Source organism: Oryctolagus cuniculus, chromosome 15, assembly GCF_964237555.1.
Source record: "Oryctolagus cuniculus chromosome 15, mOryCun1.1, whole genome shotgun sequence".
Taxonomy (NCBI): domain Eukaryota; kingdom Metazoa; phylum Chordata; class Mammalia; order Lagomorpha; family Leporidae; genus Oryctolagus; species Oryctolagus cuniculus.
Genome location: NC_091446.1, coordinates 14,447,133 through 14,460,080, shown reverse-complemented (window position 1 = coordinate 14,460,080; position 12,948 = coordinate 14,447,133). Strand labels below are relative to the sequence as shown.

Genomic DNA, 12,948 nt, shown 5'->3' with positions numbered 1-12,948 from the left:
ACTAAAGCAAGAAAGAATAATGTCCTACATAAACATAAAAATACATGTAATATTGACAATAATTAAAGAAATGTAAATTATAACTCTAATGAATGATCATTTATGACCTACTAGATAAGCAGATAAGAGGCAAACTCATAATATGCAGTGTTTGAAGAAATGGGCATGCCCATTCATTGTTGGAGGGACAGTTCAGCGATTTTTTAAAATCAAAATTGGAAAGCATTTTATCTAGCAGTCTCTCAGAAATTAAGGGTAATTGAAGAACTATGCAAGACTGTTAGTTACAGATTTTATAAAATGGAAGATTACAAATACCATGTGTTCATTCTGAGATACAATTTATCTATGTGGATGTAGAAAGTTTAGATGCACAACTGGATCATGGAACCAGTTAAATCAGGGAAATGGGTCAGGTGTGAGACCGTAGGGAGCGATGGGGACTCTAGGGGAACTGGAGAGCATCTTCACAAGGGCACGGTCAGTTCCAGCTCCAGCTCCCAGTTGCCAGGCGGGAATTCTGAGCTAGGCTGCCGGATTCTAATTTTTCTGGAAGAGAAGCTGGAAATGGGAACTTGAGAATACAGTCTGGCATATAAATGTGCCAAACTGGAGTTATGAAACACGTTTGCACCATCTGACATACACAATGGAAGGTTTCCTAGCTATCACTGTGGTAGAGTGTTCGCTTTGCCCAGATTTGCCTTCCTGTCCCCAAAAGAGGGCTCCCTATCCCGTGCTCCACTGCTTACCTAGCAGTGCTGTTATGGAGCAGTGGGCCCCATTAATCTCAGGCTCAGCCATGTGTCTTCTTTTAACCAAACAGATGTGGAACACAGTGACGCGAGGTGTGTCCAAGAAGCTTTAAGGGCATTACATGTCTCCACTCCACTCTACTCTGCTTCTGTCCTAAACAAGAGCTGCCTGAATCCTCGAATGAGAAGGTGCCCTCCCACCTCAACCCCTGACATGTCAATCTAAACAAGAAATAAATATTTGTGGTTATAAGAAACTGAACTGTTGGGTTTGTTACTGCAGCAAAATTGACTCATTAAAAAAGATCTGTTAAAAATATGGCAATTCTGGCCAGCGCCGCAGCTCACTTGGCTAATCCTCCACCTGCGGCGCCGGCACTCTGGGTTCTAGTCCCAGTTGGGGCGCCGGATTCTATCCCGGTCCTTGGGCCCTGCACCCACATAGGAGACCAGGAGAAAGCACCTGGCTCCTGGCTTCGGATTGGCGCAGCACACCAGTTGTAGCGGCCATTTGGGGGGTGAACCAATGGAAAAGGAAGACCTTTCTCTCTCTCTCTCTCTCTCTCTCTCTCATTGTCTAACTCTGCCTGAAAAAGAAAAAAAAGTCAATTTTAATTGACATGAAAAGATGTCTGCAATACATTATTTAGAGAAAAACAGTAAATAACAAAATAGGATGCATAATGCTAAACTCTTTACATGAAATTTTGCATACTAATGAACTCCCATACAGTCATATGTTCTAAATAAAATCTGAAAAATATGCAAAAATTCTTGATGGTGATTATCTTGAGATGTGGGATCTGGAGTAATTTTTACCCTTGTTTTTCTATTTTCTTGTATTCTTGATTTCCTGTAACAAGTTATCTTTGTAAAAAGAAAATAATATTTTTTCATGATTGATTTTGAAAGAATCTGAAGAGCCACATGGCATATTATAAATGAATGCCATTAGGAGAGATTTCCCCCCTCAAAAAATAAATATCTATCTTCTCATAAAAACTTGATTGTAGAGCTAAGTAGATTGTAGTCTACTCGACTGTGGACTCCCCATGGCACTCCTGAAGGGAAGGCTCAAAGTGTAGAGATTTGCTTATCAGGATTCCAGGCATCCCATTTCCAAGTGTCTGTGTTCAAGTCTCAGTTCTGCTTCTGAAACATCTTCCTGCTAATGCGTCCTTTGGGAGGCAGCAAGTGATAGCTCACATAGCTGGGTCCCTGCCACTCACCTGGGAGTTCTCAGCTTCTTGCTTCGGATTGGCGCAGCACACCAGTTGTAGCGGCCATTTGGGGGGTGAACCAATGGAAAAGGAAGACCTTTCTCTCTCTCTCTCTCTCTCTCTCTCTCTCTCATTGTCTAACTCTGCCTGAAAAAGAAAAAAAAGTCAATTTTAATTGACATGAAAAGATGTCTGCAATACATTATTTAGAGAAAAACAGTAAATAACAAAATAGGATGCATAATGCTAAACTCTTTACATGAAATTTTGCATACTAATGAACTCCCATACAGTCATATGTTCTAAATAAAATCTGAAAAATATGCAAAAATTCTTGATGGTGATTATCTTGAGATGTGGGATCTGGAGTAATTTTTACCCTTGTTTTTCTATTTTCTTGTATTCTTGATTTCCTGTAACAAGTTATCTTTGTAAAAAGAAAATAATATTTTTTCATGATTGATTTTGAAAGAATCTGAAGAGCCACATGGCATATTATAAATGAATGCCATTAGGAGAGATTTCCCCCCTCAAAAAATAAATATCTATCTTCTCATAAAAACTTGATTGTAGAGCTAAGTAGATTGTAGTCTACTCGACTGTGGACTCCCCATGGCACTCCTGAAGGGAAGGCTCAAAGTGTAGAGATTTGCTTATCAGGATTCCAGGCATCCCATTTCCAAGTGTCTGTGTTCAAGTCTCAGTTCTGCTTCTGAAACATCTTCCTGCTAATGCGTCCTTTGGGAGGCAGCAAGTGATAGCTCACATAGCTGGGTCCCTGCCACTCACCTGGGAGTTCTCAGCTTCTTGCTTCTGTCTGGTCTAACCCCAAATTGTTGTGGTCATTTAGGGAGTGAACTAGAAAATGGGCGATGTCTCCTTTTCTCTCTTTCTGCCTTTCAAATACACTTTTAAAATTTAAGAATTTTTATAAAGCTATATTAATTGAGACAATGTGGTATTTCCACAATAAAAGTATATGATATGATCCACAAAAGAAATAACTAAAAAGAAAAAAGGAAAATCTGCACATACAAAGAAATGATTCATGACAAAATCAACATTGCACACAATTGGGAAAGAAATGGACTTGGCAATAAATGCCCCTGGGAAACAGGTTGTCCATATGGAGAAAAAAAATGGAAATCGGGCCCCTACCTTACATCATCGCTCAGAATTAATGTTGCATGGCTCAAATTTTTAAATATGAAAAGGCAATATCATAAAACATTTAGAAGACAGTCTCTGAAAGATCTTAATGACTTTGGAGGAAGGCAAGGGTTTCTTTAATATAAATCTCAAACCATGGGAAAAATTGATTAATTCAACTACATTAAAGTTGAGAACTTCTGTTCATCAAAAGACTTCATTTAAAAAATGAAAAGATAAACTATAAAACAGGAGATGATATTTTTAAAGCCTGTAACTGGAAAATATGATTTAGTGAATTTTGAGTTCCCTCTGTGTGCTGGATCCTACACTGAGCACTTCACATCTATTAATGCATTTGATTTCCCAAAAGTCCTGTTAGACAAGTACCATTGCAATACCCATTTTAGAAATAGTACCCGGCATTGTGGCACAACAGATTAAGCCTCCACCTGTGATACTGCCTCACACATGTGTGCCTCTTGGAGTCCAGGCTGCTCCACTTTCAGTCCAGCTCCCTGCTAAGGTGCGGGAAAGCAGCCGAGGATGGCCCAAATACTTGGGCTCCTGCCACCCATGTGGGAGACCTAGATGGAGTTTCAGATTCCCGGCTTCAGCCTGCCCCAACCCTGGCTGTTTCAGTCATTTTGGGAGTGAACCAGCAGATGGAAAATCTCTCCCTGTCTCTCCTTCTCTGTAACTATGCCTTTTAAATAAATAAATAAATCTCTTTTTAAGAAATGGAAGAGACAGTACTGGGAACAGAGCAGTTAGGAAACTTGCTCAAGTTACTCAGTAGCAGATCTTTGATTTGAACCAAGGCACACTGGCTCCGAAGTCTTTTCTTTCTAATCGCTTCTGTATTGCCCCAGCTATACTAAACAAATGATGATAATCCAAAATGCATAGAGAATCCCTATGAATCAATAATAAACAGGCAATGAAATGCAATGTAGTGAAAAAAGGGCAAAAGATTTCAGTCACTTACAGAAGAAGGCCTATCAGTGGTCAGTACAACATAGGAAGAGTAGTCAATTTCACTAGTCATTAAGGGAATACAGATGGGAGCCACAGTGAGCTACAGTTGAGTATCCACTTGACCTGTAATGACAAGGAAGTTTGAAACTGTAAAACAATGGCAAGGATATGAACTCCTCTACACTTCTGGCAGGAATGTAGATTGATATATGCATTAACATCATTCTCATAAGAGTTAAATATAAATGGCAGACTGGTCCTACTATCTAAAATTTCTTTGTAAAAAAATTCCATATCTTTAGGCCACATCTTTTTATCTAACACAACATTTTTATTCACATGGACACATGAAATGGTTCTATTAAAAATAGAAAAAAAAATCTCAATTCATAAAATATGCACATGGAGTTTATTAAATGACTTGTAAAGTATAAAATTAGTCTTTAAAAATTGAAGGAAAATTTAAGCCTTATTCAAATCTATTTTGATGAAAAAGATAGTGTATATTTGAGTGAAAAAATTATTTAACTTCTTAAGAGCATATTTAGGAAGGATATTTTAGAAGTTATTTTTTTCATCAACTTGAAAGTCAGAGTGAGAGAGAGAAAGAAAGAGACAGACAGAGATCTTTCATCCACTGAATCACTTTCCAAATGCCCAGAACAGCCAGAGCTGATCTGGCAGAAGCCAGGAGCCTGGATGTCCATCCCCGTCTCACATGTAGGTGGCAAGGGCTCAAGCATTTGAACTGTCATCTGCCATCTCCCAGGATGCATTAAATGGAAGTTGAATCACTCAGAGTAGCTGGGACTCAGCCTGGCATTCCAATATGAGATGCAGGCATTGCAAGCAGCAGCGTAACCTGCTGTACAGTAACTTCTGCCCCAGGAAGAATTTTGATAATGACTTTGATGGATTGACATATGAAAATGGTAACTATGAATTGATGGAAGGCTTTTAGACTTTGGTGTGTGTGTGTGTGTGTGTGTGTGTGTGTAGCCACTTTATTGCAAAGCACATTGTATCATTACATTAGCCAGCAGAGGCTTAGTGAGAAAGGAAATGAACTAGTGGGGTAAATCCCTTGCTGTTCTAGAAAGATTCCTAATATCAATACTAAAAACCCATCATGCTTTGAACTATCATTTTTCTTATATTTATTTATTCATTCATTCCTTCATATATTTGAATGACAGGTGACAAAGAGAGGGGTAGAGCCAGAGAGAGAGTGAGAGAGAGAGATCTTTTATCCACTGGTTCACTCCCCAAATGCCTGTAACAGCCAGGGGTGGGAATCAGGAGGCAGGAACTCCATTCAGGCCTTCAAATGGGTGGCAGGATCTCGGGCTCTTGGGCCATTATCTGCTGCCTCCCAGATGATTAGCAGGAAGCAGGATAAGGAGCAAAGGTGGGACTTGATGTCAGGCACGCTAATATGGGACGTGGGCATCCCAAGTGGTGGCTTACGGGCTGTGCCACAGTTCCCAACCCTGAACTATCGTTTTTCACTGGGCAGGAGTGGTAGAAGAGCCCCAGTCATCCCCTCAGTGCAGTCCTGCAGAATGACGTCCTGGAAATGGCTGCTGTCAAGTTTGTTTCAGATTGATCTATGAAGGATCCCAATGCTACCAGCACCTTATGGAACCCAAAGTGTAATAATAGAGTAAATTATGTTTTCTTTCCCACATCTGCACGCGGAGATTGTTTTGGAGGTCTTTCAACTTAACTCATTATAATCAAGTTGTGCCAGCCTTTGTTTTAATAAGATTCTAATCTCGAGGTCTACCCTTCGCATCAATGACTTTACACTGTTAATTGCTTTCTTGTCCTCCATTAAATCGCAGTTGCAATTGCTTCATCTTAACAGGCTCTTTGTGCTTTGTATTCTGCCCCATGCACTGCAGACACACTTAGTAACATCATCTTCCTAAAGAACAAAATTACCTATTATCCCTTTAATCTTGATGTACTTTTTTATGGTTTGGTTTCTAGCTGGTGTCCAACCAGGAAGCTACATATTATCTTTTTTAAAAAACTGTGTTTTTTTAAATGCACCATAGTATAGACAGCCACAATTTATTTCTAGATAGAACTCACATAGTGCATTCATTTATTGTTTTATAGGACCAATTAAAAAGACAAAGGGGTCTATTCTCCTTTTGATACACCAGAGTGACTCCCATTAACATTAACAGAGGGAAACACTTGTCTGGGATGAGTGGAGCCAACACACCAGAGAGTGAAAACAGCAGATTCTGGAACAATCACCGTCACCTTTTTCACAAGAAGCCACACAGAAAGCAAACAATTCGATTCACCAGTGTGTTTTCCTCCTACACTTTGTTTGTTTGTGTATTAAATAAAAATCAGTGAATAATTTAGAGGCAGTTCCTGTCTCCAGACTCAATTGGATGTGCATTTGTTGTGTTAGCACGAATGACACAATGTGCAGAAGGAATTCAGAAATGAAAGGCAGCCAGGGGATTTGACAGGTCTGTGCTGAAGTGGGGTCCAGTGAGACCTGCTTCTTGGAGGCAGAGGTGAGAGTAGAAATTGGTTACCTGAAGAATCTGTGCACACAAGCTTACTTTTCAAGGGAGACCGCTGACAGTGTCAAGCTTATCTTTTGACACATCTTCCGTGAAATCTATCAAAATCTGGAAGCTGCCGCTGACTTTGCAGTGTAGCCTCTGATCTGTGCGCCCCCTGACCCTCTTGTGTACTCTATGAAAGTTTTCATTTTTAGACTAACATAATTGAGCACAAATTAGAGTAGTTTCTCTTTTATCATGGCATTCCTGAGTTAATTACTTGGGAATGAATTATTGGAAATATGACTAGCTCACCATGCTATCATAATCTTTTTTTTTCTTTTTCTTTTTTCTTTTTCTTTTTTTTTTTACAGGCAGAGTGGGCAGTGAGAGAGAGAGAGAGACAGAGAGAAAGGTCTTCCTTTTGCTGTTGGTTCACCCTCCAATGGCTGCCGCAGCCAGTGCATTGCAGCTGGCGCACCGCACCTATCCGAAGGCAGGAGCCAGGAGCTGGGTGCTTCTCCTGGTCTCCCATGGGGTGCAGGGCCCAAGCACTTGGGCCATCCTCCACTGCACTCCCTGGCCACAGCAGAGAGCTGGCCTGGAAGAGGGGCAACCGGGACAGAAACTGGTGCCCCGACCAGGACTAGAACCCGGTGTGTCGGTGCCGCAGGCGGAGGATTAGCCTATTGAGCCGCGGCACCGGCCGCTATCATAATCTTTTAAAAATTTAATATTGACACATTTATTTTGCATGTGGTAGAAGCTGAGTTCAAGTTGGATTTTAACCTTTGAAATGTAGTTCAAAGACACAAGCAGTCCTCTGAGTAACACCCCCTCCCTGGCATCCTTCTGTCTGTGTTCCACTTCCTTGGCCTGGACATCTCACTGAGCTGCAGAAACCAGGCTGAGTAGCATTGTTTTGTGCCCCCAATCTCTCCCTTCCTGTGGCTGGTTGGCACTATCTCTGGAATGTTGTTGCTATTCTTACTGACCTGGAAAATTCTTCAGAGATATTTTCTTGCTTTAATTGCTTTCTTTCTTAATGATGACATATTCTCCTCTTCACAGCATTACCTGCAAGATTCTTTTTGTAGCCAAAAGATATTCAAATCCTTTAGCCTGAGTTCCTTTTCTTAGTTTGAAATGTGGCTGTGTCCCTATCTTCTATTTATCACCTTTACTATCCTCTCTTTTGTGTTAGGATCCAATTCAACCTTGATCTGCTCTTGTCAGAATTCCCTAACAAATCATCTTTGTTTTTCTTCTCACAGCAAACCCACATTTTCCCCAGAGTTGATATTAGGAAGTGGTGTACAAAACAAAGCCAAAGGAACCTGAGGTTTGGGATGGAAAGAGAAGGGATGGTGGTGGAAAGGAGGGATGCCTTACACATTTTATTTTAACTGCACATTTTCAAATTCTTCTAATTCCTCAATGTTAGTTCAAGTCCTCTGAGCTGCACTGAGGGAATGGTTGGAAGGGATCCCCAGCCTATTTGGACAGGGTGGACTTGATCCTGCTGGTCATTCTACTAACTACATGCTAACTACTGCAGCTTTGGGAATCATTGCAGGATGGGCAGTGTAGGTCCAGCTACACACACACACACACACACACCCCAAAAATCACTCAGAAATTGGTGAGAACTGTATATCACTTTAAGTAGATCCAAGACTATGCTGCATAAAAGCTAAAAGTCTGTTTCCCATTCCCCATTTTGAATTATGCAGCCATATTTCCAGAAGGGCACATCACAGGTTGTAGAGATCAAGCGCCATTAAGATACTTTAATAATAGACTGCTAGCATGAAGATGTTCTAACTTTGAATATAAACCCTCTACTGTGTTCAAGTTCCTGAGAGAAATTTAAGTCTAAATATTTAATCACTTTGCAAATTGAAATCCAAAGAAAATAAAATCTGCAATCAGGTTTTCTTGTCCCAGTGAGCTAAATTTAAAAATGAAAAATCCAAAGTTCATTCTCTCCAATTTTTTATATTGCTTGGTGCTAGCTAGTTGGGTTCTTGATACCTTGAGGGAGTTAGGATTTCTTTAGTAGCTTCAGCCTGGAGTGTCTGTCACTAGAATGGATATAGTTCCTTCAATGCCTCATAAATTTTGAAAGATTCCAAAAACTCAGTAAGAACCTCAAAATGATTATAATCCTGGCCTTGTACTTACTTCAACTAGCCCGTAGCCCCTAACGTAATTATCTCAGCACCCGAAGGTGACTGAAACCATAGCAGAAATTCAGTAGTTAGCCAAGGAGGGCAGGTGCAGAAAATCTTGGTTTTAGTCTTCTAAGGACTCCAGCCAGTTAGATGCCCAGAATCCATGACCTGGGCTGTGATTGGAATGGGATATGGTTCCGGAACATGTAAAGTTAGTTAAATCCCAAAGCTGTAAGTTAATGGTACTGAAAAGGTGAAAAATTAATCCTATTATAGCGTCTAGGAGGTGAGTCCACTGGGGAGTCCTTAGGTCTTGGCTTGAAAAGAGCTGTCCCCAGAGGGTGGGTTATATAAGCCTGAGTCAGGACTCTGTACACACTCTGTTCTCTCTCTCTCTCTCTCTCTCCCTCTCCCTCTCCCTCTCCCTCTCCCTCTCTCCTCCCTGCCTCTCCATGTGACCCTGCCTCTACACACCCTCTGCCATTGTCATTCTCTAGCCACACCAGACAGCTTAACCACAGGGCCTGTCCAGCTTGGGACTGTGAACCCCCAAACTTGTGATCCAAAATAAACCTTAATCTTCCTAAGTAGCTCGTCTTAGGTGTTTCATTAAAGTATCAAAAGCTGACTAATACAGAACACTGGGACTGGGAGCGGGCCATTCCTGCTTCTGAAGAGTGTGGAATCGGGTTACTGGAAACAGCTGAGAGGTTTGGAGTGACTGGAGACAGCCTAGCACACCGTGTGTCAGGAGAACATTACAGCAAGCTGTGGCGAGTGCAAAGACAGAATGCTGACGAACCTGTGCAAGCTGAAGGCCACGCTGAAGAGGTTTCCCATGGGAATGAGCATTCCATTGGGAATTAGACTAAAAGCCACCACTTTCCACCACAGCCAAGAGCCTGACGGTACTGTGTCCCTGACTTTGTGGGAGGCTGCGCTTAGAGGTGATGGCCCGGAGAGCTGGGCAGCGATTCCAGTCAGCAGGGTGTTCAGGCCGCAGCTTTCAGTGAGAATCAGCAGCAACAGGGAGCAGCAGAAAGATCTGAAAAATTCACGGGAGTCAGGAAACAGTGGGTGGGGGATGGGATGCTCTGTGGAGGAGCCTCTGGCTGAAGAGATGAGCACAGGGAAGAGGGTCCGGGCGCTAACAGGAAGACAGTGGAGGAAACAGACAGCATTTCCGAGGGCTCGGAGGCAGCCCCTGCCGTCACAAGCCCATCAGAGACCTCCAGGTACGAATGTGCCTCCAAGATCCTTCGGGCCGTTCCTCCCATTGTAGGCTCAGAGGATCGGAAGTGAAAGTTTGTTTCAAGGATCTTCCAGGGCAGAATCCTTTCAGGAAAGAGCCCTGGGGCACCCTGCTCACCCAGGGCCAAGTCTGGATTCTGGCTGACTAGCAAAGTGCTCTTAGGCTGCTGCAGCTGTGGCCGAAGTGGTTCCAGGCTCGGATCATGCTGGCAACTGACCCTGGCATAGTCCATGTGATTTTGCAGGCGTGTAGAATGCAAGAGTTGTCGGATTATTGTGGCTTTCGTTGAGATTTCAAAGGAAAGCCTAGCAGTCTAGGCAGAGTTGTTCTACAGAGTTGGAGCTCTTGCGTGGAGCTCCTATAGAGCGATGTGTGTTGGTGCTATGGAGAAGTTGTAATGGAGACCCCAAACAGGAAGAGGTGCCAGCAACATGAAATGCCCCATGGGGAGAGCTGTGACATTGTGCCAAGTAAGCCTGGGAAAGTCACAGACATCAGTGGATAGGTTCAGATAGTAGCCATGTAAGTACAGACCAGCAGAGTTATGGGGGCCCAGACTGAGACTTATTACAGGAGTGAAGCCACTAAAGAGGGGCCAGGTGGTGCAATGCTAAGCAGAATTGCGGGTTTGGAGTTTCAATAGATTCCCACTAGAGCAATGCCTATTGGAACTGCAAAGATGACACCCCACCTATGAGACCCACACCTGTTGCTGTGACTGACAAAGCAGTAGGAGCAGGATTGCCCTAGCCACCAAGAGTACTTGGTCCACCACAGTGTGCACCAGATGCTGGACATGGAGACACAAAACTTCATGTTTGTCCTGCTGGATTTCACTCTTGCCTTGGCTCAATCAATCTTTTGAATTTGTCTATTAGCCCTCTGTGGAACGGAAATATTTACTCTGTGCCTGTCCTGCCATGGTTTCTTGGAAGTATATAACTTATTATTATTATTACTATTATTATTATTTTATAGGGGCTCTTAGATAAGGGAGTTTGCCTTGAGTTTGGACTTGGACTTGGGACTTGGGAATTAATGTTGGTCTGTATGAAATCTAGAAATATTGGGGATATAATGAGTGTACGTTGTGTTTAAGAAGGGCATTAGTTTCAGGGAGCCAGAGACAAAATGCTGTGACTTGAAAAAGATTGGGCCTCCAAATTCATGCAGTTATAAGTATTATTAAGTTGTAAGTATTAAGTTATAAGTATTAAGAAAGTGGAAATGTAATTCAACTGTGGTGTTTAGGAGGTGGACCTAGGGTGAGGTCTTTAGGGCATTCAGGCCATGCCCTCAGGAGGTAGCTCTTGGGAGAGGGTTGGCTATAAAAGCATGAGTCAGGCCCAGATACCTGCTCTTTCTGCTTCCTGGGTGGCCACATAACCTTCCCCTAAACATGCTCCCTCATTGCCATTCTCTGGTCTCATTAGATGGCTGAACCAATGGGCTTGTCCCATCTTGAACTGTGAGCCTCCAAAACTGTGCTCCAAAATAAAGCACTGTCCTTCATAAGTAGCTTATCTTAGGTATTTCACTGTAGTTTAAAAAAAATGCTAATACAAGTTGTGAGCCAACATGCACCTAACAACAAGTTCTCCATAACAAGTTAATGTTTTTAACTATGGGGAATATCCATGCATATTTTCAACTCCATTCTTTTTTTAAAAGAATTTTTTGTATATTTGAAAAACAGAATCAAAGATAGAGAGGAAGAGAATGAGAGAGAGAAAGAGAGAGAGAGAGAGAGAGCACTTTTCCATCTGCTGGTTCACTTCCCAAATGGCTGCAACAGCTAGGGCTGGACCAGGCCAAAGCCAGGAGCCAGGAACTTCTTCCAGTCTCCTTTGTGGGCAGCAGGGACCCAAGCACTCGAGCCATCTTCCATTGCTTTCCTAGATGTGTAAGCAGGGAGTTAGATGGGAAGTGGGACAGCTGGGACATGAAACAGTGCCCATGTGGGATGTCAGCATCTCAGGCAGCAGCTTAAGCCACTACACCACAACACTGGCCCCCTAAATATTCTTGACATAATGTTTCCCCTTACAAAGCACTCCGCTTAACACCAAGAGCCCCGTATGCGATGTGCATCATGGAATCCCTGGCATGCAGTACTGCATCTAGCATTTAGAAGGGACTGAATAAATAATTGTAATAAAATAGAATTTAATAAAATTCAGTTTTTACTCATGTCTTCAAGTTTCTGCATCATATTAGTTGAAGACTAGCATGATTTATAATGTAACCTGTTTAAAATCTATTTCTATTTGCAACTGTGTGATGCAAGATTTTTTTTAATACTGTGGAACAAGAACAAAAATAGAAATAATCAGCCCCTGAGACCAATACGGCTGTGACTATCATCCATATCCTTTGACTTCACTTTTTAAAACATTCCATTTGTTTTATTTAGTTGAAAGGAAGATGTGTGTGTGTGACACGTATATCTGTGTGTGTATATATATATATATATATAACTATATATATATATAGTTATAGTTATATAGCCAGGAATTCAATCCAGCTCTCCCACATTTGTGGCAGTGACCAAATATTTAAGCCGTCACCTGCTGCTTCCTAGGGTGCACATTAGTAGGAAACCGGAATCAAAAGCAGAGTAGGGACTTGAATCTAGGCACTCTGAAATGAGAAGTGTGCCTCCCAACTACTAGGCCAAATACGTGCCCTCATTTCAAATTTTTATGTTCAGCATGCCTGCCACATTCTTATTGACTGACTTTATGAAAAATAAAATTTTACTGTTATAACTGTAACTGTTTTAGAAAGTGATAAACATAAATAATGTTGATGCTAATAAAATAATGCATTTGCTAATGTAAAATTTCATTGTAAAGCTATGTGTCTGCTGATAAGTTTGAAAACCACTTT

General features: G+C 41.8%; 1 protein-coding gene across 5 annotated transcripts in view; it reads left to right on the top strand.

Moving 5' to 3' along the window:
• The window catches only part of ATRNL1 (attractin like 1), an 814,147-nt gene that overhangs the window by 761,783 nt on the left and 39,416 nt on the right, over positions 1-12,948 (top strand). For 2 of the 5 annotated variants that reach the window (XM_070057168.1, XM_070057171.1), the window contains exon 29: positions 827-10,955. The exons of the other annotated variants lie outside the window; for them this stretch is intronic. In XM_070057168.1, the coding sequence (XP_069913269.1) occupies positions 827-981 (155 nt within the window). In that variant the 3' untranslated portion in view covers positions 982-10,955. Of the gene's footprint in view, positions 1-826; positions 10,956-12,948 lie in introns of those variants that run through there. 5 annotated transcript variants of the gene reach the window in all.